Here is a 27883-nt window from a genome sequence, read left to right as displayed (position 1 = left end):
AAATTGATTCCTGATAAGTCAGATGATAAGAATGTTATTTCTAAATGAATGTCTATGATAACACGTTTACAATAACGATAAACTAGAAATATTACTAATTAAAGAAAAGAAATACGATTTGCAAAGATTGATTTATTAAACATGAGAACAAAATTGAAATGGGGAACTTTTGTTTTTAGGGAATCTTGGACTCTAGTGCTATTTTTGCTCGAGTAAATGCTGAAACAAATGCACCCAATTGTAATCTTTCTGATGCTCCTTGTGACATACGATTTTCTATATCGGATAACGCAATTAATAAATCACAGCGTATTGCATCCGGCAAATCAACTAAATATCAATTGAGAAAATAATTGAAAAGTAAACAGAAATCCTACTACAATGAAATGTCGAATAAATATTGCCAGAAAAACTAAGTGTTCATGATATCAATATAACTTCAATGACGAAATCGGATGGAATGCCGAGTAGGTTAGGTGATAACACATTGACGTTTGAAGAGATAGGTACCCAATTCCAGTCTCGATGTGAATATGTACATACCACTGATGAGTTTCAGCTAAGACAAGATGTCTGTTAACCAAATAGCAAATATACTAAAGCTTGTGACTAAAGGCTATATCAAGTAAATCTGCCTAAGATGTGCATATGATTTAAGAGCTTGATCGCAGTTGTGAATATCAACAAACGGGCAATAGAAATTTCAAGCTTAACTCTGTAGCCGTAATGAGTAAAACGTTCTGTCAACTAGAATTGTTAACGTTTTTGTAATAACAATTAGGAATACTTGACTGTACATGATTTTCATTGGGATAGATTAATCTTCGCCAATAATTATAGCCAAGATTCTCAACATTCATTGGCCGGATACCATCAGTAACAGCCTTTTGTGGGAGAGAACAAACCAACTTCCAGCTGAAGAAGAAATTAGGAAAAGACGATGGAAATGGATAGGACATACATTACGCAAATCGTCAAACTGCATCACGAGGCAAGCCCTAACTTGGAATCCTGAAGGGAAGCGGAAAAGAGGAAGGCCAAAGAACACATTGCGTCGGATAATAGAAGCAGATATGAAAACGATGAATTACAACTGGACGGAGCTAGAAAGGATTGCCCAGGACAGGGTTGGATGGAGAACGCTGGTGAGCGGCCTATGCTCCTTCACGAGGAGTAACAGGCGTAAGTAATAATTATAGTGCTTTATTGATTATTACAGATGGAGCTAACATATAGGCTTTATCACAAAGATATGGTTAGATAACCAATTAAATCCGGATTATATTAACAAGGATTACAAATATTCAAAAGAAATGTTATGTTGACATTTTTAGTTGGCTACGCTCTAATCGGTAAATCCTGTTAATCACTGGCAAGGACTAACCGAATACACTTCCGGTTAAAAATGCAATATGGTAACATTAGTTAACAGATATTTGTTCCAGGTTCTGCTCTACGATAATAATGATTGACTGATTTCTAGTCAAGAAGTAATATATAAGCTAAAGGGATTACATCAGATTATTGACAATTTTTTACAAGGAAGAAACTGATTTATTTTCTCACTTGGTGAAAATATTAGATATTAAGTGATTAGAGGCAAGTGTCAAGAAGCTTTTTTCCTAAATTTGGAGTCATTTAGCACTCATCAGTCAGTGATACGTATTCCGCACCCTATAGGTCATTGATGTTTTTTGTGTGCAGTTTAAGCCTGTATTCAATGATTAATTTGGTGCTATTAGGACAATTGTTGATGACATACCGATTACGGTAAGTCATGATTGGTCGACAAGAAATATCTGGCTATACTAAACATAAAAAACCATTTTATATGTAAAACTGACTTCACCTGGTCCCACTCTGCATCTATTTGCTAACTGATTTGTATTACAACAAAAGGCTGTTGTTCTGGGCTGTATCTGGTTCTTGATTGCTAGTTGGATAATTTAGTCTCGTGTATCACGTGACCGAGTATTGTGACTTAATAATCTATCGACCTAGTACCCCTTTTGGTGTTTAGTTCTACTTATCAAGTATGCATTGTGGAACTGCATCAAACGCTAGGATCGTGATTCCAAACCTTTTTATTTTTTCGTTCTAATAGTTTGCAAATGGACCAGTTTTAAGTAGTTGTGTGGTATGTGCTACTGATGTCAACAGATACAAGTAGTATGTATCATCAATCGAAAGTTAGATGTCTGGCGGCAGAAGGACAAGAAGATCGAAGAAAAAAGAAAGAAAAACAGAGTGATCGGTGTGGAAACGAAAGAACAACTAAGTCCGAGACGATTGATTGATATTTTGCAAATGAAATATTTACTGTATGGTTCTCAGATTTTACCAAGAGATTATGTAATTTTGTGTCGAGATACATTCCATTGTCCCCATTATCTTTATTTATTTAAAAGCATAAACATTGGTACAAGGAGGCGCCAAGTAGATATGCGCCACATAAATCATTCGATTTGTGCGAGGGCTGATATACTGCCCGGGTGCCCACACCGAAGCAGGCGTTTCTCTTAGAGGGCCACAGCCGGAGCCTTTGACCTAAAGGTCTGGTCCAAAAGGCAGCGGAGCATCGTAAGGAGATGAAGTCCCATTGTAACCGGTGGCCAACAATTGGTTCATACACCATTTATTCAATAAGGATACTGGAACCCATGTGCATCATTGGTTTGAAATCAGGGTTTTCTAACTCCACTAGTTGAACTCTGTGTGTCCACCAACCCGGTTAAAGCGCCGGTGTTTCGCTTTTTGTCCTCTCAATCTCGTAAACAACAAATTCGCCGCGAGAAGGCAGTGATTACATGTGGTCATATGAAAGCGTTTCAAGAGGGAGAACTGACTCTCCCCATTTGTGTTCTAGTTCACTATAGTTGTTCATTATCTTCTGTAGTCATTGTGATCTGTCATCAAAACCGCTCGTAACCTAAATGTATTTTGAAATACCTAAAAAGAATTCTCTTCATGCTATAGGTAAGAGGTAAGTTACATGACGTTATCGACAAGATCAATGGAGCTTAACGTTCAAAGGACGAAACTAACCAGGTATTCTAACATATACATATTATCCTTGTATTATATCTAACTTAGATTTTGTAATAGTTAAGATAGTAATGTTAACTGAAAATGTATTGTATTTCATACACTACACTATATTGTACATGCATATATGTGCCTGGTCCCACGTTGTAACTGACTGACTATATTGTACACACAGGACTTGTTTAAAAAGTTAAAGATTGTTGGGGGGGGGTAAAGATATTTGGTTACTAGACAATATAATTTAATATAAAAAATAACAAAGAAACTTACTACGCATTATCAATGGATGAATTTCTGTAATTATATCTTGCAATGCAATTCCTTTCAAATTTTTTACTGTTGTAATATCTAAAAATATATGAATATGATATAATATAATATGAATGTTTGCTCTTAGGAAGTTATTTGTACTTTAGAACAAAAATGATCATTAACTTAAAGTATAATTGATCATATTCAATCCAAAGTAATGTGTAAACATATCTGAACGTGTTCGCTAGTCGATACAAGAATACGAAGAATTTGTAGTCCCGAAGTCATAGATACAGAATCGGACCTCTTGAAGGAGATACTTACTTAAAAAAACAGCTATCCTTCGATATTCATTGATAAGAATATAAAACCGAAAACACAAATAATTGCAGTAGAAAAGAAAACTTTATGCATGAACATCGAATTCAAGGGTGACAGAGAGCCACATACATCTAAAAGAGGAGAATTTTGAATTCTTTAAAAAGAACATTCTTCGCAGCAACATTGTGAATAGTATTCTTCAGTCGACCATTGTTCACCAATAATCTTAAAGATAAATTATTGCATCTGATCAACTCAATGGGCATTTACCAATTTACTTGCTCATGTGGAGCTAGGTATATAGGTCGTTCGATGTATACTTTATCAAAAAAGAATTCAAGAATATTATCCGGGGTGGCTAAAAGGAGGAGGGAACGACTCAATAAGAAGTTCAATAATCGAACACCTTATGAACACAGGTCACTCAATCAAGACAAACTCTGTGTTCAAAATCATCCACAAGGTAAGTAGAAGTCTTCCAAAGACAATTAGATTGCATCTTCTTTGCATTGCTGAAGCAATAGTCATACATCTGGAAAAACCAGAGTTGTGTGTACAAAAGAGACTGGTACAACCTCTTCTTCTACCATGGTCTTAATGTTTCATAATCTTTTTTCTCTTCATACTCTGCTTCCTTTACAGCCATCTGTTTCACCTACCATCTTCCCCTTAAATCTTCTAACCCCCCCCCCAACTGGTTTATTTGTTTCTACGATCATCCTGATTACATATAATCCTGGAGTTTTGTTCTCTGAGCTGGAAAATAACTCCATCGAAACCATTCAACTGAGCTACAAATCTTCTCCATCATCTCAAAATCATACATTTCATCTCAATTTTAACATTTTATCTTATCATGCTGAGCTATCCTTTCCCAATGATAATCTCCCTATCTATCATTTGATGAATACTTCAGCCATTATCAATCGAACGATTATTAAACTTTCCTTGTTTTCTAAAAGAATTTTTTTAATAACTTTGTTTATTTAACCTCACTGTCAACATGTCTAACAGAAGTTTATTATCAGTACTATTATCATCCTGTAAAAATAAGTATATATATTTGCGATTGTACAGCTTTGAAGATGAATTTGCCGAAAAGAGAATTCTTCGCTGAACTAATTTTTCTTATTTAAATGTAATCTGTTAGATTTTCTTGTTGAAATTGATATAATTTGATAACTGATTAGTGGCTTATTGATTGGGGCGCTTAACTTTCAACCATTAGGTTGTACGTGGGCGTCACATTGCACCTCTTTCGGTTCGGGCAGTTGGATAAGATCACTAACCCTTATGCATAAAATGTGACTCAAAGTGAAGTACGTGAATCTGTACTTGATGAAATGTATCAACGACTGAGTATATGTTCATGTAATACCAGGCTTTACGTCACAATTATTATGGGGATAATAAAACATTTTAGCATAATATATCACCAAACTATCCTCGATATTATCTGATTTTACCACATCCTCTAAAGAAGCCATTCAAAAAGATGCAACTGAGAAAATGGGACAGATGTTAACTAGAATCCTAAGGAAGAAGAAAAATGAGTTTATTATTAACTGTCACTTCTATGAACATCTTAGACTATCGTATTCCTTTATACCAAGACTGTACGGCCTCGCAAAAGTTCATAAGAAAAATATGCCCCTATGTCCTATACCTGATATGAGTTATTCTCCATATCATTTGATTATTAAATGGTTAGCTGAGATTTTGAAACCCGGCAAAAATTACATTAAAGGGTACAACTCTTCTGATTCAATTGATTTTGTCGACGCAATTAGAAATATCAATGCAAATGATAGAAAAAAGATCTTATTGAATGTCACTTCTCTCCTTACAAATGTTCCACTCACAGAAACTATATGTTTTTTATGCGACTATACTGAAAATAACAACTTTGAAATTTGTGTCCCAAAACATATTTCTATGATGTAGTCTCAATGAGAAATTTAGACTTGATAATGATTTCCATAGACAAACTGATGGAGTTGCAATGGGTTCACCATTGGGTCTCCTCTTAGCTGATTGTTTCATGGACAATATCGAAAATGCGGTATTTCGACCAATAATTGATATTTCATTTATATAAGAGATATACGGATGATACTTTCATTATTTGTGAAGAAGATATAGACCACAATGATATTTAGGATTGGTTCAATATTTGTCATCACTCAATTGAATTCACACTGGAACCGGAGGCGAACGAGAAATTTCATTATCTTAGTGTACGGTTAGAAATAAGGTCAGATGGTTTTTACAGAGACCAATGTATAAAAAACCCACCTGCAATGTTCGGTATACGAAATTTCATAGCTGGGTCCCCTTGAATAGGAAGAGAAACTTAATTCACTCTTTACCCTCTAGGATTAAGCGAATATGTTCTAATGGCACAATAGACGATGAACTACTTCAACTTCGGTAGACACTCATCAGAAATGGTTATCCACCTAGTTTTGTCGAGAGGAAGTTAACACCTACACAACATCCGGAAAAAGCACCAGCAGTTCAGAAGAAAACTCTGTATGTATATCGAATTTAAAGGGGATACTGCTGCCAAAATCTTGAACAAATGGATTTCAAAGTCCTGAAAAAAACCTTCTGCTTAGTCCTTCATTGTTTTCTCAAGCCGGCCTACTATTCATGTATGTGTTAAGGATTAACTTCTATTTTGAGCCACATCGATGTGCATCTATGAATTTGCTTGACTACGTTATCTGAAGTGGCTGCGAGACATTACAAATGAATGGGAAATACTAGTATACTAGCTACAGTATAGAAGTTTTTGAGTGGTAAGACACTAATGTATTGGATCTTGGACAACTGGTTTTCGTAGTATAGGGGAATTTTCTATCTTAACAATTTGTTTTTACTGATTTCGTCGACTGCTATGTTTAGTTATTTAGTTACATCTTGGATTATTTTCGCATTTTATTTACGACTAATTTGGAATTTTCATCTATTTGATGTCGATATAAGAAGCAATGAGTTTCCTGTTTTGAGTATGATATCTGTTCAACATAGACAGATTTTTACTCGCGATATTGAGATGGAGGGACTTTTTGATATTTGTAACTACTAAACAACATCACAAATGGTCAAATGCAATAAAGATTGATACAGTTATCGAGGCAACTTACTGTGATAAGCAGTACTGATCGGTTCATTCAGTACATGATCCAATAGCGATCGAACCTCAGCCGGTGAAGGATATGCAACACAAGCATAGACAGAAGGTCCGTCGACAGTTTTTGAAGACATAGATGTACTCTTCATGGATTGGAGATAAATGATGTACATAAGGAATATTTGAGTCAAACAAACCATGATAAGAACATATTACAAGAAATCTCTACAAAAATATCTGTATTGTGTAATAAGTAGTTGGTACGCCAGTTGTGTAAATTGTTGTAAGTCTCGAAATATCTTATAGTGGCCCGATATCTGATTCTGATTTGGGCGAGCAGATCAATAAGCCATGAATATTAATCTCCGATTTAATTCTCTATATTACACCTAGGCTAATACCGTTTGAACGACGGGGGTACTATGAAGTTGAACACGGATTAAGTTGGATGAATTTATTTCAGACATTCATTTACTACAACATACGTTAAGATAAGACGTAGGAAAGAGAAGCAGAGAAGACAAGTGTGCCAACTTTTGCTACTCATTACAAACCGTAATATAGCTTAAACCAGAAAATGCGTAGTATGACAAAAGACATTGAATAAAATGGATGACGGACAAACATGAGACGCATAAGCGTATAACTACAAGGATATCAATATAAGATTTATGTATGCTGAAGGTCACAACTTCCTATGAAAAGAATAGTTATTATGACAGTAATAATGACTCAGCAGTCCCATTTTATCTAGTACTGTGTGCTAAGCCTTCGACTTCATTGGTTATGATCCTAGAGGCTTCTATTCTGTGAATTGGTTGCCAACACACTAAACGGGCGATAAAAGGTGTGGTTATCGTGACACTGGACGGTGTGATGGAGGATAGTTGAAGTCATTAATACTTTCTAGGTTCGCTAAGACTATGGATGAAATACTACAGACCCTGTAGCTCAGCAATAGTAACATTATTATGAATATAACCAAAAAAATCAGCATAAATTATTTTTTGGATGTGAGATGGATGACTTAGTTGTGAAGCTTTCATTATTCCACAAACCTACATCTCAAAGTATAAGTTAAAGTATGCCACTCTGAATCAAATCACTCGGAGATAATATGTAACTGTGCAAAACCAAAGGAGATGAGGGGAAGTTTAGGCACATAATCTTACAGTTTAAATCTGATTGGTTTAATTGTTGAACTACTACTTTATTATAAAACTCAGTGTTTGTGAAAGCTACCAGTCATGGTGATTACAGTTGAGATTTTACATTGCGCTCTCCATAGACGGTCAAACGTAGTCAATACAACTTAGATCAGCTAAGTCCATATCTGAACTACACACTTATGATTACAAGTTTTGTTTTTTAAATGACTCTCCTATATCCCTTCACAATATGGTAATTTGTTTCTTATGATAAATTTCTGAATGCTTTGTAGTACTAATTTTAGTGTTAGAAATAAGTGACTAACCGTATCCTACCAGTATAAAAGTTAATTCACTCATGTAATTAAATTAAAATCGATGGGGTTGATAACAGGAAATTAAAATGTTTCGCAGTATCACTTAGATTTGATATGTTGGACCGGGAAGCCATAGTCAACTTAGAACCTGACATGTGTACATCGGTTTAATTTTCGATACCCCATAAGCACAGAGAGATGAATTCCAAAGTAGTAGAACTAGTAGCAGTACCAGTAGAGAAAGATAATTATAGGAAGAATAAAAAGAAGTATACGATTTCGGGACTCAGGATCTTGGACACACAGAGTGAATGGACACATGCCATTGCGAACGACTCAGATCAGTGTCATTCAAAGTCTCTAACCATTCGTTACGATAATCACCCTGACCACAACCACATAGTCTGCATCTATTTACAATTTCCAGTTCAACAGTAATTGATTTCATGTAGTGATCCCAAGTCATCGTTTTACAGTCTCGAGTTTCCTCCTAACCCACACATACACCTGTAAACATCGTCCATCGAAGTAGGCAGTGTTAGGATAACTATAATGCATGTAACACCCACTTCAATAGATTATTATTTACTACCTCACCAGCCGATTTTTCACCTTTATCTTGTACCCTGTCCCTAAACTCAGCAATATTCACTTATTGGTCCCAAAATACGATAGCGATACTTTGAACACATCTATGATTAAATACTAGTAACCTGTGAATACACTGTTTTCAAAAGCTATATTTTAGTCACAAAGTAGAACAGACTGAACTCGTTCCACACTGGAGGACGGGCAATTCACCTGTGCTACAAGTAATGGAAGTAAGAAAAGCCCAACGAGTTTTTGAAATTTATGCCCAACTTTCGTCAAATACCAACTTAGTGTGGCTGGTGAGGTGGTTGACACACTCAACTACCTTACTCCCTATCATTAGTTCAGGTGTATACGCACACCAGTTCTGAAGCAATAGATCATGTTCGAGGATAACGCTTAAATGTCCTCACAATGTTGATCGAGACAATCACAAGACTGTATTTTTTCGTTGTCTTCACACAGAAAATAATGTTAGTGCTCTATAAACATGAGGAAGTTCGGTTAAACTATAATTTATGGACGAACCAATCAGTTTTAGAATAAGGTTTTGGATTTTGGCGCAAAAGTCATCCATTCATTTGGTTAGAGAGCATTTTGGCATTTAAGCTATCAGTTCGTGATGGAAATCCCAAACGTAATTCCTGACCCTTACAATCAACTGCAAATTATAAGCTCTAGTAAGTAGGTGAACATTCCCAAAGCCACTTCTGCGTCGCTCAAATGTCGTCCATGAACTACAATCTCACAGGAAGTTCTACAGCAGCATCTTCCTCTAGTTGTTTGGTTTCTTTGAATTTAATGCAACCTAAGCAGAACAAAAAGATATCACTGGTGGGATTCTTATGTAACACAATAGTTAAGTCTGGTTTACGATAAAAACACTACACTCTCTAGGTGATTTCAGTATGACATAAACAACGGAGAACCTACTACGTGTGAATGAAGATACATCCAGGATCAATCTGAAATTTGGTACTTATCTTTCGCTATGTATTTAACTAACAAAACAACTGGGAACGTATTTATACATAGATTACCTGTAATAAGTTGATAGATTTACGCATATCCCCAGATGCAAACTGATAAATTGCTTTTACTCCATCGTCAGTTAAATCGACGCTAAACAGGAATAAGAGAGACTTTTGTTTACCCTTCATTTGATGCAATTTTTCGAAGACACACACTGACATCATTGAAGGGCAGTGGTGCAAAACGGAACTTGGTGCACCGTGATTGGATTGCAGGGATAATTTTCGACAAGTAGTTACAAATTAAACAAAACCGGGTGTTTTCCGTAAATTTTTCGATAACTAAAACATATGCGAAAACACAGAGTTACTTCTTCGAAGTGCATTTTGAGCGTCTTTTGTCATGGAATCAGCTTCGTCTAGAATAACCAGCTTGAATTTTCCACTGGAGAGTTTGTATAAAAATGTATATCTTACGCGAAGAGAGTTTTCGTGCTGGCGAAACTCAGTACTTGTTCACGAACAACATCAATCCCCCGATCATCGGAGGCATTAAGCTACAACTATATTATAAATCTAAACACGTACCTCTAAAACCATGGATGCAAACTGACGAGAGTACAAACGCTTTGCGGCAGCTAGGATAGTGCTAGTTTTTCCCGTTCCCGGTGGACCATAAAACAGTAAATGCGGTAGCCTGTCATTATCAATAAATCTCTTTACTACAACAGCAGTTGAATTTAATTAGAAATACTAGTTTTTGATATGTCGTCATGACTTATAAGATCTTCTATCGAGCTCGGTCTGTACTTCTCAATCCTGAAACAGAACTCCAGTTTTATCTACAAAATACCATGGTATTTCCATTGCAATCCTCTAGGATTTCAAAAATACACAGTGGCGCACAACCTTTGATGGTGGTGCGATAAAAGTTGTCGCAACCTCAAGTCTAAACTTGCCACTTTGTTCAGCAGAATCAGAGAGGTGACCTTATACTGGCATTTCGTATCTTCAATTATGATTTGGGTGTTAATATGTCATCTTTTTGCTACCTCCATCACTGATAATCTCCGAGGTCATAGCAAGAATGTACACAAACAGCGATCCAACAAACTTAAAGTGGGGTCCCATTTTTCTCATCGAGTAGTCAGTGACTGGAACGCCTTACCCGAACAAGTGGTATCAGCCCCATCAGTGAATATCCTCACGGAGAAACTGGACCTTCACTGGAAGGCAATCTATCAGAATTAACATAGGTTCACTAGCCTACCAACCTTATTACTGAGGACTGAAGACAGACTGAAGACTTTCCACTGTCTTCCCAGTAAATACCCTTATCTGTATTTTTAAACAAGATAACTTCCTCTGTGAGATCAATAATATCATCAGAAAGCTTGATCTGTTATCTAGAGACGAACGCTTTGATATGTTGAATTCCTTCAGGAATGAAATTTAAGGAAAACTCATTTTATGAGCTCTTATGATGATACGTCAACGTGAACAGTTCATGGTATCTCGAATTGCAGGAGGTAATTTAAAAAAGGATTGATTTGAAGGATTCCCGTTTTTCTCATCGAGTAGTCAATGACTAGAACGCCTTACCCGAAATATGTGGTATCAGCTCCATCAGGGAATACTTTCAAAGATGAACCTTCACTGAAAGGCAATCTGTCAGGATTAATGCGGGTTCACCAACCTACTATTCTTATTGCTGGAGACTGAAGACTGATGTCTAATCCTAGGGGACTTTAATGCACCCATGGTAGACTGGGAAAATCTGCGAACTGAATTGTCAGATAATTCCTTCGAGCAGGAACTAGTTGATGCGGTTACCACATGTACCTTAGTGAAAAATGTGAAAGAAGCGACTGGGCATGACCCGGACTCTGAATCATCCTTACTAGATCTTATATTGACACATTATGAGGATGACGTTACGAACGTTACTCGATTACATGTCACTCCTAGGTAAAAGTGATCATGAAGTTTTAAGCTTTGACTCCCATATAATTGTCAAAAGTGAGAGCGCGTCAGCTCAGTCCAGATCTAACGTCTGGAAAGCAAACATACAAGATATCATATGCTCAGCATCGTCATTAGACTGGCCAATAGACCCAGAGTTCTCAATTGAAACTGCTTGGAACGTATTTTGGAATTTATACTTGAAGGCTGCCGCACCCCATATCCTTTGGACTGCACCAAGGGGGGCGAGGTGTAGCCTACATTGACTTCATCAAAGCTTCTGACAAAGTTCTGCAAAACTGGCTGTTATATAAGCTAAGAAAAGTCGGGATCAGATGCAATTTATTGATGTGGATGAAGGAATTCCTAGTTGAGTGGCAACAAAGAGTACAGATGAACTTGTAGTGACTCACATTTATCACGAGAACACGACTGGTTTAATAAAAACAATTATTATTATAACCAACTGTACCAGTGTTTGTTTTAATGTGCTTTTGTTTGACTGTGCTAATGACAGCTATACTGTGCTTCCATTCTTATTCTTACACTTTGATTGTGACTTCGCGCGAATTCGGTTATGTTCTGTAACCAAGCTTGTATCCTGGCACGATCTCGGTATCCTTTCGATACCACGAGATCGCCAGCAAATATATATCGACTTGGTCCATTAACTGCCTTCTAATATTTGGCTTCTCGGGGATTTTATGGATTTATTTGGTTACGTTCAACCTTCGCCTTCTGATTTATTTGGCACGTGTTTCTTGGTAGCGGTGTTCGTAGTCAATCTCGACTCGACGCTACAAACTCAAAATTATATATCTGGGAAACTGTGCTTAGTGGGGCGCCCCAAGGTACATTGTTGGGACCAGCCTTACTCCTTTTTTATATAAATGACCTTCCTCGTCTACTATCACCATCGGTCTTTCTATATGCTGGTGATGTCAAGATATGGAGAGCAATACGAAGTGAGGGTGATAGCTTAGAACTCCAAAATGACCTGGAGAAATTATCTAAGTGGTTTCAAACCTGACAGTTGCCGATAAATACTTTCAAGTGTATTGTGATGCATGTCGGTCATCGAAGCACAGATACGTACGCGATGAATAACACTGAGTTACCTGTTGTCTAGACACACAATGACTTGAGAGTCATCGTTAGTCAAGACTTAAAGACTACTGCACACTGTCGTTCGACAACTGCCATAGGTTTTACAACCCTATGGTTAATACATGGGGCAATTATTAATGTCGACGCAAAGCGCTTTTGACTTTGTATACAATATTCGTACGTCCTAAGCTCCAGTACAGCATACAATCGGCTAGCCTCTGCTTAAAAAAGACTGTGCGCTTTTGGAAAAGTTGCAGAGAACAGCAACTAAGCTGATTCCCAGAATAGCGAAGCTCCCGTATGATGCTCGACTGGCCAAGCTAAACCTATTGCAGTTGTCTTATCGAAGAAATAGAGGTGACCTGATATCAGTTTTCAAATTACCTAGTGATAAATTTGCACCTGATATGCCCTCATTTTTTTGTCTTCCAAAACAGAGAATTTACGAGGACACTCCGAAAACGTTCACAAGCCCAGGACAAATTATTTGACAGCTGACTATCGACTTTCCCATCGGGTCACCAACGAGTGGAATTCACTACCTCAGCACGTGGTTAAGGCTTCATCCTTCTACTATTTCAAAAGAAAGTTGAATCAACTGAGAGACCATCAAGCCTCTTGTCTGTTCCAAACTGAAAGTTTTTCCTGTCTTTGAAATTTTCAGTCTTCAGTAATAGGAATAGTAGGTCGATGAACCTGTGTTGATTCTTATAGTTCGTTTTGCAATGAGGGTCCAGATTTTCCTTGAAAATGTTCACTGATCAGGTTCATACCACTTGTTCGGGTAAGCCGTTCCAGTCGCTGACTACTCGATGAGAGAAATGGAACCCCACTGCAAGTTTATTAGATAGTGGTTTTTGAACCTTCTTGATAAGGCCTCGAACATTATTAGTGATGGAGGGAACAAAAAGATACGATATGATAATAACCAAATCGTAATTGAAAATGCTGAATGCCAAAATAAGGTCACCTTGTTTTCTACAATACAATAAGGGGAAAAGGTTTAGGCGTTTCAGGTAGTCATCGTAAGGTAACTTAGAAAGATCTTTTACTATTTTGTTTTCGCGCTCTGAACACTCTCAAGTGAATAAGTATCCATAATAAAACATGGGCCAGCTGCCTGGATGCAGTACTGTATATGTGGTCTTACGTCAGTAGTCTACGAAACTCGGAACATTTCCTCGTCAAAGCGTTCGAATGCTCAACGAAGTAAACATGGCTCACAAAACCCCTTGGCAGCTTCTGCGTTGCAATGCATAGCTGCTTCCAAGTTATATCTTACTATTACCTGCAAGTTTTCCTGTTTCTGCACTCATGGAAGGGATGTACCGCCGATAGTATACTGGTGATTGTTACTGTGTCCTATGTACATGATTCGTCTAGGTCAGCTTGTATATCAAAATTATCAGCCTCACTTCTCTTTGCTATCATGTTTCCTGTCTCGCGATTTACAACTATCATTTCTAATACAGATGTAACCCGCAACGATGAGTGGATAGCCCATATCTACGATAAGCTACGTTTCTGTGACAACGAATAGATCGGGAGTTAATTCATCCACCATCAAACTTCGCTCGGATGTTTTGTTTCTGAGACTACGAGCGTTTGTTTCGCACACATCTAAAGTGTTTTGAGAATCACTAGTTCCACACATACATAGGAATCCAATGTTTCCGCGACATGACTGCCCGAAAACTCTGGATCTTAATTATTGTTCCACCATTTAACCTTCAAGCTCTTAATCTGTAAGAACACTTCCATTTGATTCGATCCTCAAGCGGTCAGTCTAGTCAAATACAAATACTGGAATTACGAGTTTTGTATATGTTATTCAGTGAGACGTCTCTTTCTTCATAACTCCAGAGCATTAACTTCAATATCCTTCTTGGTTGCGCCTCACTTCCAACGCACCTACCAGGCCATATTACTTTCGCAATATGCACCCCCCGAAATCTATTCTGATAGTACATTTCTGATGGGAGTTTCAACTAAGTCCAAATCGCACGTATGCCTTTTACTGGGGTCATTATTTTTTTACTTCTTCAAATTCCAAATCATTAAACTAGGGATTGGTTTGACTTCTCTGAAACTTATGTTCATCGCGTCTGATCGTGATACCATATTCTGCTCGTCAACCACTGGGAGCTTATCTCTGGTTGTTCTTGAAACGGAGTCGTGTGAGTTCAGCAAACCACCCACGACGATATTCAGTGGGATTAAAGGTTTTCTAAATACGTAAGGGTAAAATTTTGTCTTACCTTCGAACTTCGGCGGAACAGTCTGCAAAGCAGAGTGTGAACCCAGCAAAGACTTGTCGACTAAACGGGCGCTACTTGTGGTTATCCTCAATCCCTTTGTTTCTATACTATCCACCATTTCTCGATAATTGGGGCATCCACATCGAGACTACACTGGGCGGTGACGGTTTTATCCAGATCGTAAGTTGCTGCTGTAGCAACCCGACCACCCTTTAATTGTTTCCAGGCCGATTCCCCTATTGCATGTTGCGCTATAGGGTGTCTGGAATTTCCTGTAACAGCAATAAATTATGTTTTCCCTGTCCAACTCAAATCTAAAACAATCCGAATCACGTAGCGTTTTGGCCATGTTAACCATAATCACTTAAAAATTGTATTTTTTATACCCAAAACTGAATGAAACGACAACCATATAATTTAGTTAAAATAAAATTGTGCGAACAACGAACTTTCGTTGAAGTCGCACCTTGAGATTAGTTCCTAACGCGGATTAAGCCTTGTCGTATCCTGGTATCATGGCTGCTTTGATGGCTGAAAATAGAACTGACGTCATTACAGAAATATGTTAGTATGAGTAGGTACAAGGAACAAAGTGTGACCACTGCTGCTTGGGACAGTTCATCCCATGCAGTTAACTGATGCACGTTGATTGTTCCCGACTTTCACTAGGATTGGTGAACTATTTGATATTCGGTGACCTGACTGCCCGGTGATCTGTCTAGATTCCAGCGACATTTCACTGACCCTACAAGCTTTTTGACTGTATCACGTGCATATTCAGTTTTGTTTCACCATCCTCATATGAAAAGCTAATTCGGTTCATTATTGTTATTATTAATATTTAAAAATATTGGAAACGATCGTAGTTTTACGGTTGTAATCAAGATTTCTTTACCTGGGATTTTTTGACTACCTGTATATTCCTTCTGAAGTGTCATTTAGCAACACTAGGGAGACTATGCTTTATGGACGAACCAAGCAGGTATCAGATATCAAGTCCTGGATTTAGGCGCGAAATGGATTCATCCATTTGGCCAAATAGTGTATTGTCATCAGAGCTGATGTCAGTTCGTGATGAAAACACCAAATCTAATTCCTAACCTATTTTGTATTGTATGTCATAGAGGTACTTCTAATGGTATATGTACTAAGGAAATTGGTTTGTGTTCCTACGATCCCAATCAGCTTCTAAGATATTACGTCACTGAACGTTTCCAATAAAGAATGGTGTTACTGGAATGAAGATTAATATCAAATATATTAATCATATTTAACCAGTTGCAGTATAAATGACTGGCACATTTAAGACGAACTAGACTAAACTATTTGTAATCAACGGTAAACAAATAACGAGAGCACATTTATGAAGATTGAATAGTATGGGCAAATGAAAATAGACATATATGTGGCTGGTGAAATATCAACGAACTTTAATTGAATCGGTCACCAAGTTGGACACTGTCATCGTCATACGGTGGCTTATGGAAAATCGTAAAGATCAGAAGTGGCTGACGAGAGTGAATTCGTTACACATCCTGAACTGGCAAATACGGCAGGTTGGTTTACTGAGAGACGGCCGCAAACATCTTAGTAATGTCAAAAGATTATAGCTTAAGTATCCATGCACTCCCTTATTCTGTTTAGGCATTTAATTTCATGTTGCTTTACATTAAATGTCAAAAAACCCTGTGTGTCTAAAGAAGATAAACTAGTGCTCCAACTGTTCTGTTCAATGACGTGAGCAAATACCTAATTATCGCTAGTCTGATTTCTTCTATAGATATAACGAGGAGAAATCATCAGCACAAAAAACCTGCTGTGTGCTTCTCCATTTCTTTTCCTATGATTCATTTCCCCAGTAAGATTATGCTTGTTCCATAAATCCAATAAAGTGGCCGCATTACCAAAACACTACCACAGAATAACAAATGTTCATCATTAGGCAAGAGTTGTAGATTCCACGTGTATTATGTGATTATGCTATCACTGTCAAACACAAGCAAAACCTTATCATTAACCTATATCAATGTATATATGGTTTACACGTGAACGCACACAATGCGATCAATGAAGTCGCAAATAACTATAAAAAGTTCAGCAAGAGGTTAGACAACAGTTTGTCATACTAATTAGCCATGCGACTGAAAAGCGTCTAATCACTTTACGCAAGTTTGTAGTGACCAGCTTTTATCAAGAGAACGTAATTGGTCTAATGGAAACATTTATTATTATAACCAGTTGTACCAGTGATTGTTTTACTGTACTTGCTTGTTTATTTGTACTAAAGACATACTTTCTTCCATTGATTGTGTCCTTGCGCGAATTCGGTTACGCTCAGTAACCACACTTGTACTCCTTTGGCACGATCTCGGTATTCTTTTGATACCACGAGATCGCCAACAAATACATCTCGACTACAGCCATCAACTGCCTCCTGATATTTGGCTTAAGGGGGATCTTACCGGTTAACTGGCATATAGTATTCCTGTAGTGATGATCATAGTCAACTGCGTGTCGACTCCACACAACAACTAGTGAGCCAAATCTAGGAACACGTCTCAACCTATAGTCAAATCTCCCAAAGAAGCGAGTCTATTACTCATCTATCCACGTCTGTTGCACATTTCCATATTGACATTTTCCAATACATAATATTCTGGTGACAACTTGAGATGACGGATAACGATAAGAATAGTATTAGTATAATAGACTCCGATGTACGCGTACCAAACCTTAGGCGTCTTTCATTTGCGTGACGACATATTCCACGTTTTATTCGAGAAATTCCACAAATTAACCAAACCACTCGAGATCTCATCGGTGACCAATCGTGTGGTACACCACATGGTCACCCACGGACCACCAGTCACGGCAAGATCACGCGCTTTCTCTAAACGTGCGTTTGACAATTTACTAGCTACTGGTATTATTTGTCCTTCTCACAGTCCCTGAGCCTCACACCTTCATATGGTGCGCAAAAGGATGTGATTAGTTGGAGACCATGCAGCGACTACCGAGCATTAAACGTAGTTACACGCTTCGATAGAGATCCCATCCCCCACATACACGACATCACGGCATCGCTCAAGGGCACGACTATCTTTTCTAAGATCGATCTGGTACGAGCACATCACCAGATCCAAGTCGCTCTTGAAGATATCGAGATAACCGCTATCACGACTCCTTTTGGTCTGCTTGAGTTCCTACGAATGCCATTTGGATTACGGAATTCTGCTCAAACTTTCCAAAGGTCTATCGACAGCATAGTACGGGACTTAGATTTTGTCCACGTCTATATTGATGATCTGCTAATCGCATCATCAAACGTAGATGAACATTAACAACATCATTACACTATTATTCCAACGTCTTTCGGATAATGGATTAGTAGTCAACCAGGACAAGTGCGAATTGGGTAAACCAGAAGTAATGTTCTTAGGTCACATCATCAAGCAAGAGGGTATTTTACCTTGCGAGAACAAAGTATGTGCAATAAGGGAGTACAATGTGCCGTCTTTTTTAGACTAACTTGAGCCCTCGGGATTGATTTTTTTTCACCCCTTTCTATTTCCAACAATCTGTTCAATCCACTTGCTATACGTCACTTTCTTATCATACCACAAAAGAAAATGAAGACCCTTGCTTCCGGGCGTCCAGCCAAACGTAGGAAAACGACACAATTTAACACCACTACTGACACGATTTCCAACAGTTTCAACGAGACGAGCCACCCCGTTCATCCGGAAGCAGACAAGCTTTTACCAGTTGTCTCCACTCCAGACATGTTGAAAACTGCCGGTAAACAGTGATGATAATCGCATCTGCAACCATATGGATGCTATAAAAAAGTTGCGAGTAGACATGAACATTCTCAATCCGCTTAAATATCTCATCAACCCCAACCTCACAGAGACTCCAGATCAAATGAATGACATAAATATTTTCCTAGATCGTCTTGCATCAGAGGTATTTGAAAGAATAAGACGATCTAGCAATGCGATTGTGTTTAATATACCGGATACACATGCCCTTAAAAATATCAAATCTAGTCTGCTTAGAGCCAGCAATATGACACACGTACCATGTGTATGCACAGGATTAAAAAGAAGTCATCCTGGTATGCACTCACCGATCTTGTTCAAATTCAACTCATCTGTAGACGCCAGTGAATTTTTAACTTCCTCCAATTCATTGAGACAAAAACAGATTTTCAAGGATATTAAGACTCTTCTGGGTAAAACACTATGCCAGCGAAAAGCAGGAAGAGATAGCTACAGACCATCAGCTTCAAACTCTCAAACGCATCATAATCCTAATGGTCGTAAAGTTAAGTCCGATTCTAAGAGGACGTCTAGCTTAACAAGTATGCCGCCACCGAAAACCTCTTCTGAATCTCCTAAAGTTCAAAACCCAGAAGAAAGTAATCCCGATGTAGGTGGTGTCCATCCTCTTAAGAATGTCGACCTAGATTCAACCCGAAGTACTTGTGCTCATGACGAATGGAATAACACAGTCCGAACCCCTGTTAGTGCAACATCCAGTTACAGTAACTGTGCAACGGATAACAGGAAAACTAGTCCTAACATTCATATAACTGACCACGCACTTAACGTTGATATATTCGAACCTCGCAAACCATCGCAAGTATGTTTAACAGCACACAATCCTCTCCAACTTATGAAGAAGCCGAAATCAACCACAAACCTTGGAAATAAACGTCTTAAACACGTTACCCATACGTCAGGTATAAACAGTTCTCTGAATTGTAATTGGCCACTTGGTCAAAACCATAGACCTGATAGCCTTCTTGGTCCGGCTACCAATATGTACACTATGCCCTTATCAGATGTTGTATCCAATAGCAATGAGAAGACATTTTTTTGTAATTCCGCCGGCTTTCCTGCCGGCAACGGTAAATATACTTCACATGATGACAAAGTGGTTGAATCTATTTCCCCTCGCAACACAACTCTTACCTTAGCTAATCCTACGAGAATTCATGGAACTACCGATTGCGATTTATACTCTAACCTGCTTCACTATGATAGCTCTGAGTTTCTCATTCTTTCGTTCAACGCCCGCTCTCTGTCCAATAAAATTATTCATCTTAAAACTCTTTTATTCCTTGTAAATCCAACCATTGTACTTATTACGGAAACGTGGTGTAATTCATCTATATCCGATCATTCCTTGAATGTAGATAACTACGTTTTCTTTAGAACCGGTAGATGTTATGGAATAGGAGGCGGTACAATTATCTATGTCCGTTCAGACATTCAGGCATGCAAATTTGAGGATAAATCCCTTGATGCTATAGACGACTCCACTTGGGTTACTGTAAACTGTGGATCCCAAAATTATTTACTGGTGGGATGCATATATAGACCATCTCATGCGGATACTAAGTTTGACAGATTACTAACAAACATATTTTCCATTGCTTCGCACCAACCGCATATATTTAAAATCATCGGAGGGGATTTTAATCTGCCGAAAATTACATGGGGCTTGACTCCGGTACCAGGTCGATATAACAAACTAATTGAAACATTGGAAATTTGTGGATGGGTTCAACAGGTCCGAAAACCGACTAGGGGGAATAATACAGTTGATTTAATGTTCACAATCAACATAGACTCTATCTCAGTGCATACCAGTCATGAGTTTCTTATGAGTGACCATAGAGTTGTATTGAGTATTATTCACTCTTTAAACGCCATGCAATTGAACTCTAAAGCTCCAGTGATGTACCAGAGCAGACATTTTGATCAATAAACATGGAAACAGACTGAAACTCTCATTCAATGTTTACCATGGGAAACTTATTTTACCACAAATAATGTTGACATTACGCTTTCCAATCTATACCACAACCTGATATATTGCCTTGACTGCACTGCTCCAGTTATTGGCGGTGTGGCTTATAATGCTAATAGGGGCCAAAATACTTTTAAAAGAAAGCTGGGGAAATTAAAATGCCGCTACTACGAGCAGAATGATGTGTATGCACTTCAGAGTATACTTAAATTAATCGACAGGAATGCTTCATCTAAACGTAAGTATTTTATGAATGTAGAACATAAAGCTCTACGCAGTAAAAGCCCAGAATTATCAATACTTCGGCTTTTTAAATCCTGTGTAAAGTCAAATTCCCTTGGCACAACTAAATTCTTCATAGTTAACGGAAGCATTGTTGACGACCCTAATATTATTTGCAAACAATTCAACAAGCACTTCTTGCAATGCTACAAAACTGGAACTGAAAACTCCATCATTACATTTCCAATGCTGACATCCAGACACCTATCGAAAATTGATTTCATACCCTCCAACATCATGCAGGTCATAGCTGTCCTGAAAATGTCTCACGACGGTGGATCTGGCGGGATTCCTTCATCATTTTTGAAATACGGAGGCAGAGAATTTCCACTATTTTGTTTGAAACTTTTCAATCTATCTATGGAATATGGGACCTATCCATCTGTATGGAAAACATCCCTCATCACCCCTAGATTCAAAACAGGACCACGTAGTGATATTATTAACTATAAACCAATTAATCTGACACCCGTGCTCTCAAGAACCATGGAAAAAATCATCCACAAACAGCTATTATCAATTTTACTTTCGGCTGGTCTGATCAGTCCATCCCAACACGGATTTTTGACTAAACGCTCATGTTTCACATCGCACCTGGAGTTTTTTGATCAAATTACCCAGAAAAGAGATGTTGGTCAGTCAGTGATAATTCTTTACTTCAATTTTAGTAAGGCTTTCGACAGTGTCTCACACAAACTTCTTCTTTTAAAACTCTCTTCATTTGGCATACAGAATCCCCATTTATCTTGGCTCAAATCTTTTTTAGAAGAACGTAGCCATATCTTTCGCTTTGGATCTTGCCACTCTAAACCTGTGAATGTAACCAGTGGGGTTATACAAGGAAGTGTGGTTGGTCCACTACTCTTTCTCCTTTTTATCAATGACATGTGTCCCCTTTTTCAGTATGGTAAGCCTTTCCTTTTTGCTGATGACCTGAAAGTAGTATATTCATTCTCTTCTCCTACGAAAGAAAGCTATTTCAGTGGTAATCCAAGAGGAAATAAACAAGTTGTGCGAATGGACTGTTTCGTGGAATTTGCCACTTGATGTTGACAAAAGTGGATTTATTCACATTGGTCGCTGCCTTAACTTAAATCTGACTGTACGCACACATACACTCAAACCTCTCAACACTGTTCGTGACCTGGGTTTAAGATATAGCAACAGTCTGAACTTTTCTGAGCACATTATATCTCAAGTATCCAAAGCTAGAAAGCTGATCGGATTGATAATGATAAACTTTAGTAATATCGAATCGAGATTGTTATTATACAGAAAATGTATCTTACCCACTCTTGAATATGGTATTTTAGTTTACAGTAATTGCAGACATAATGACCTGATTAAAATTGAAGGTGTTCAAAGAAATTTCACCAAAGCTGTTCTGGGGTATTCTGATAACAAAGACTATCACCAAAGATGTCAACAACTCAACTTAGAACCTCTTTGGATCAGACGTATCAAGTTAAATCTTGTCTTTATCTACCGGCTTATTAACGGTATCTCCTACTCTTCGGTATCCACCCCTTCATACCTTATGACATCATCCCACAATCTACGCGATAAGGAGAATATTCTAGCGATTCAAAGAGCCCACAAAAATTTACGTCAGAATGTTTTCCTTATTCGCTACTCAACCATGTGGAACAGACTGCCAGTGAACTTCCGTTGCAGTGAAACTACAACCCGGTTCAGAAGTCTGCTTGGAGATTTTCTTTCCGAACGTGGATTATGTCACCTATTGAATATCAATGTATTTAATAATGATTTATACAAACAAGGTCCGTCATCCATTTAATTGCCTGGAAAGCAAAATAAAACCTTTAAATCTCTTCACGTCTATTTTATTTTATTTCTATTCATCTCGATATATGAAGTCTGCTTATGTTCGTATCTATAATTATTACTGTTATTAATGTCAATATTGTTCCCCCGACATATTAGATATTCCTGTTATATCTTCTTATCTTAATTCCTGACTATCCTTTGAAATTAATTGTGACTTTCATAGCATCATTCTTAATTATTATTGCACAAATATTTATACTAATAACCGGTTTCACTCTGTATACTGTAGTGTCAGTTATTATGCCAAGCCCATATACCTTATTCGAGCTTTCGGACATCCCATTCTATTCATTTTACTTGAGCCATACATTGACCTCGTTATTTATTCACTTATCAATCTAGACTGTTTTTATATGAGCGTATATGTGTGTGCCCTTCTTATTCCATTAATCACATGTCTGTAGCTTTATTTTGTCTGACTATAAATATTGAGTAACGCTTGACAAAGATGGAGTTGGCTTCCCAGCCATCTTCCATAAATGTCAAAACTGCTTTGCTATGGCTCTCGCTCGCTTGCTTGCCTTTCAGCACAACTCTTCTATGCTTGTTTAACGCATCTGTACATTTGGATATATGTGTGTGGTCTCGTAATAAACGTAATCAACACTTCGTATTTGTCTTCTGATTAATATACCGTTGGAACGTTATATAGAACGGTTATCAAGACGATCTGTATACGCTCTAAATGGAGTCAGATCAAACGGGCCACAAAAATACTATTACATAAATCTAAATGCATTCATCCGAGTGCATTGAAGGATTTTTATTTTATTTTTCTAAATTGTTGGTTTCCTTCTGAGGTTTATATTCATTGCGCAATTATTATTCTTATCATGGATGAAACTTTTCACTAGGTGTTCACTTCTTTTCTTTCTTCTTTCCCTCTAAATAAATATTCTTAAGATTACGAAGTTTGTAATTAAGACAATAACTTGTGTTACACTTAAATCAACTTCTCAAACCCGTTTTATCTTCACTGTGCATATATGACTCATACTTATTGATATTTCATTATCCTTTTCACTCAATTGAGACTTTCATCGCATCACTCCGAACTATGACTGCACAAACATTCATTCTGGCGTCATATCTTATTACAATAATAAGTTGTTTTTCTTCATTATGTTTTGTTACTAATTTGACGATATATACACAGTCGTTTGTTCTTGTTTTACGTTCATAAACACGCCAATTAAACTGTTTGCGTATTTCACGTCTCTTTTATTTCTATTCCGTTATTTTCTCCATTTCCTTCTTTAAACTCAATTCAATATTCTTCTCAATTATTATTAATATTCTACTATTATTACTCTAAATTCTTTTTTTAATACGGCAAGTATAATGCTAACATTATTGAAAATTGTGTATTATTGCATTTTTTGAAGAAACCCGAAATGGTTTCTTCACAACACTTATGTACCCATAAGATGTTTGTGAATAATAATGATAACTGAAGGCATTTCTCGGTTTGGTTAACTTCTACCGACGTTTCATCCCACACGCGGCAGAACGGTTACGACCATTAACCGGGTTACTTCGCTGTATTCCGTGCAAATTAGAGATGAACGATACCGCGCGTACTGCATTCTCAAAGATCAAAACGGCTCTGACGCAAGTCACACTTCTCGCACATCCTGACCCATCGGCCACGCTTAGTGTAGCGACTGATGCATCGGATTTTGCTATAGGAACCGTTATGCAACAGAACACCTTCGGTAGTAGGCAACCTCTTGAATTTTTCTGACGACGCCCTACTCCCACGGAGACGAGATATAGCTCTTTTGGTCGTGAGCTGCTAGCAGCCTACTGTAAGATCCATTTTGAATGTTTTGTGTGTTGGTGAAAATCCCTCCATGTATATACTTGTACTTTGTTCCTATTGATCCCCTTAGTTGTACACTGCTGTCTTTTGATTACATTTGAATTGTTAATACTTGTATTTTTTATTGTAGTTTTTGTTTTTCTTACGCATTCACTAAGTTTGTGTTTCTTCCTGAACTGCATCTGTGTTGTTTTACTTGACACTTGTTCTTGGCGGTAGCCGTATTGATTTGCTCCTCCTTTTGTGTGTGTTCTATCCAGTCAGGATAGAATAACGTTCATTTGTCGTGACTGGTAATTTTCCCTCATCTTCTATCAACTTCTTTATTTATTGTAATTTAGATTTGATTGATTGAACAATTATTGGTTGAATAACCGGGTGGTAATATTTGTTTAGGTAACGATTTACATTTAAATTTATGATGAATAATAGAACCGCTATTTACGCGATTACTTGTTTTGATTTCGACGGGAAAGGGCGCGTGTCTAAAGTACCCGGACGGCTATTCTTCTATCCAAACCGTAGTTTGGATTCTACACCTACTGTGCCATCAAACATTTCCGGCACTCAGTAGAAGGGCGTCATTTCATCCTATTCACCGACCACAAGCTCTTAACGTATGCTTTGCATACCAAGTCTGACCGCTACTCACCCCGAGAGTGCAGACATTTGGACCATACCTCTCAGTTCTCGACAGACCTTCGTCACATTAAAGGCGAGTCGAACTACGTTGCTGATGCTCTATCGCGTATCCAAGTGAAAGCAGTCACTTCGCCGGTGCTCGATCTTCCTGCTATGGCTGCCGCGCAAGCAAACGATCCCCTTCGTACAGAAGCACCACAATCTACATACCTTCAGTGCCAGGAAGTAAGCCTAGCTACTATGTCAAGGACTATCCTATGTGATACATCTACCGGTCTTCCCCGACTCATCGTACCCTCTGTCTACCGTCATCTCGTTTTCGATGCCTTGCATGGACCGTCTCATCCAGGCATCGCAGCTACATTACGCCTCATCGCTGCACGATACATCTGGCCGTCCATGAATAAAGATGTCCGTATGTGGGTAAAGCAATGATTACAATGTCAACGATGAAAAGTGTACATGCACGTAGCTCCCCCTATCGGCACGTTCGCTATGCCTGGTGCTTGCTTCGATCACGTCCATTTAGACATTGTGAGACCATTGCCAACATCGCACGGGTATGATCACATGCTCACGCGCAGCGATCGTTTTACAAGATGGCCCGAAACTATTCCCATCACGTCTATCACGGCGGAGACAGTTGCTCACCGCTTCGTAGAACGATGGATAGCGCTGTAAGGTTGTCTTTCGACTGTCACGACTGACAGAGTACAACAATTCGAGTCCACATTATTCTCCTCACTGACCCGGCTGCTTGGTGAGGAACGCATACGCACCGCCTACCACCCAGCATCAAATGGTTTAGTTGAACGGTTTCATCGCCAACTTAAAAGTGCTCTTCGAGCACACGAAAACGACAATTGGTACGAAACCTTACCGCTCGTCCTCTTAGGTATCAGAACGAGCTTAAAGGCAGATATTCAATGTTCCCCCGCTGAACTTGTATACGGCACGACATTGCGTCTGCGTGGGAGATTTTTCACACCAAGGAGCAGTAACGATTTCGGTAAATCAGACTAAACCCATCGACTGTCTGAATTTGTGCGAACACTGTCTCCGGTATCAACTCGTACACAACATTGACAGGTCGCTCTCCCTCGAGAGTTATCTACCTGTTCACATATCTTCATACGAGTAGATTCAGTACGCAAACCCCTGCAACAGCCTTACGAAGGACCTTTTCACGTGATTTTTCGTCACGAAAAGACCTAGTTTGATCGACATGGCCACATCGGGATCGTCGGCATTGATATGTACATCTCAATGAATCACGAGGAATAAATCACTTCAATGGTTACGTTGAGAGATTATCATACACAAAACTTTCAGGAAGGTTCTTACGATAATTAAAAGCTGGAGTTAATGCATTTGATCAGCAGTGATCATTAAGTTTGGAAATTTATCGTAATGTAGTAGTTATTTTGTTTAGTGCGAATACATTTTAAACGGGACAGGAACCATAAGGTTTGTAGAATGAAATGGAATCATTTTAACTCACCGTTTATCATCAGCTGCATACAACTTTAAATAATAATTCCTAATATGATTTTTGACAAACGTTTCATTATATTTTAGTTCGTGAAGTTCAGATAAGTGTTTGAGACGTAAGTGAAATTATATTAGTAAGGAGAATAAGACACAAAGTGCATGAATAAGCATAATTAGGATCGGTGTACATTGATATGTTTGGAAGTAATAATGTAGATTAGAACAAATGTTACGGTTACCAGCAAACATGATCAATCTCATTACTGTTAAATAAACTTTTTCAGTGATTGTGTAATTCCTCAACATGACAACATATACGAATTTAATACGCTCTATTCTCTAATGGATGATAGAGCCAAATAAATAACGCTTGGCTCAAGAAGTTTCAAATGCTGAGATTGTCCGTTCATTTCGTCCAAGTGAAGCGTAGTAGAGTATTGGACGGATGAAAATTATTGCGTATACCACAAATTCTAAGTTATGGAATTGAAACTTCACTTAAAAGTCTTCAGTCTTCAGTAAAAAGGATAGTAGGTTGATGAACCTGTGTTAATCCTGACACACTGCTTTTCAGTGAAGGTCCAGCTTTTCCTTGAAAGTATTCACTGATGGGGCTGATACCACTTGTTCGGGTAAGGCGTTCCAATGATTGACTACTTGATGAGAAAAATGGGATCCTACTTTAAGTTTATTAGATCGTGGTTTATGAACCTTCTTGCTATGACCTCGGAGATTATTAGTGCTGGAGGGAGCAAAAAGATAAGACATAATGACACACAAATCATAATTAAAGATACGAAATGCCAGTATAAGGTCACCTTGTGTCCTACGATACGACGAGGGGAAAAGATTTAGGCGTTTTAAACGCTCATC

At 38.0% G+C, this 27883-nt stretch overlaps 1 protein-coding gene across 4 annotated transcripts; it reads right to left on the bottom strand.

Annotated features, from left to right (window-relative positions):
• Window positions 1-119: 119 nt before the first annotated feature.
• On the bottom strand, window positions 120-10759 carry RFC5_1 (Replication factor C (RF-C) subunit; the record flags this gene model as incomplete). Of its 4 annotated transcripts, XM_051214114.1 has the most annotated exons (10): window positions 120-330; window positions 3316-3393; window positions 6768-6897; window positions 9851-9932; window positions 9964-10123; window positions 10153-10226; window positions 10259-10338; window positions 10370-10503; window positions 10536-10600; window positions 10635-10759. In XM_051214114.1, the coding sequence occupies 10 exons, from the start codon at window positions 10646-10648 to the stop codon at window positions 176-178; spliced, it is 972 nt and encodes a 323-aa protein (XP_051067242.1). In that variant the 3' UTR covers window positions 120-175. The 4 variants fall into 4 exon arrangements, with proteins under 4 accessions (XP_051067242.1, XP_051067243.1, XP_035587639.1 ...); XM_051214115.1 differs by having other exon boundaries at window positions 9964-10226; window positions 10635-10680; XM_035733793.2 differs by lacking the exon at window positions 10635-10759 and having other exon boundaries at window positions 10536-10623.
• Between the last annotated feature and the right edge of the window lie 17124 nt (window positions 10760-27883).

This window comes from Schistosoma haematobium, chromosome 2, assembly GCF_000699445.3.
Source record: "Schistosoma haematobium chromosome 2, whole genome shotgun sequence".
NCBI classification, from domain to species: domain Eukaryota; kingdom Metazoa; phylum Platyhelminthes; class Trematoda; order Strigeidida; family Schistosomatidae; genus Schistosoma; species Schistosoma haematobium.
Note: the sequence above shows the minus strand (reverse complement) of the source record. Positions and strands in the feature narration are given on the sequence as shown.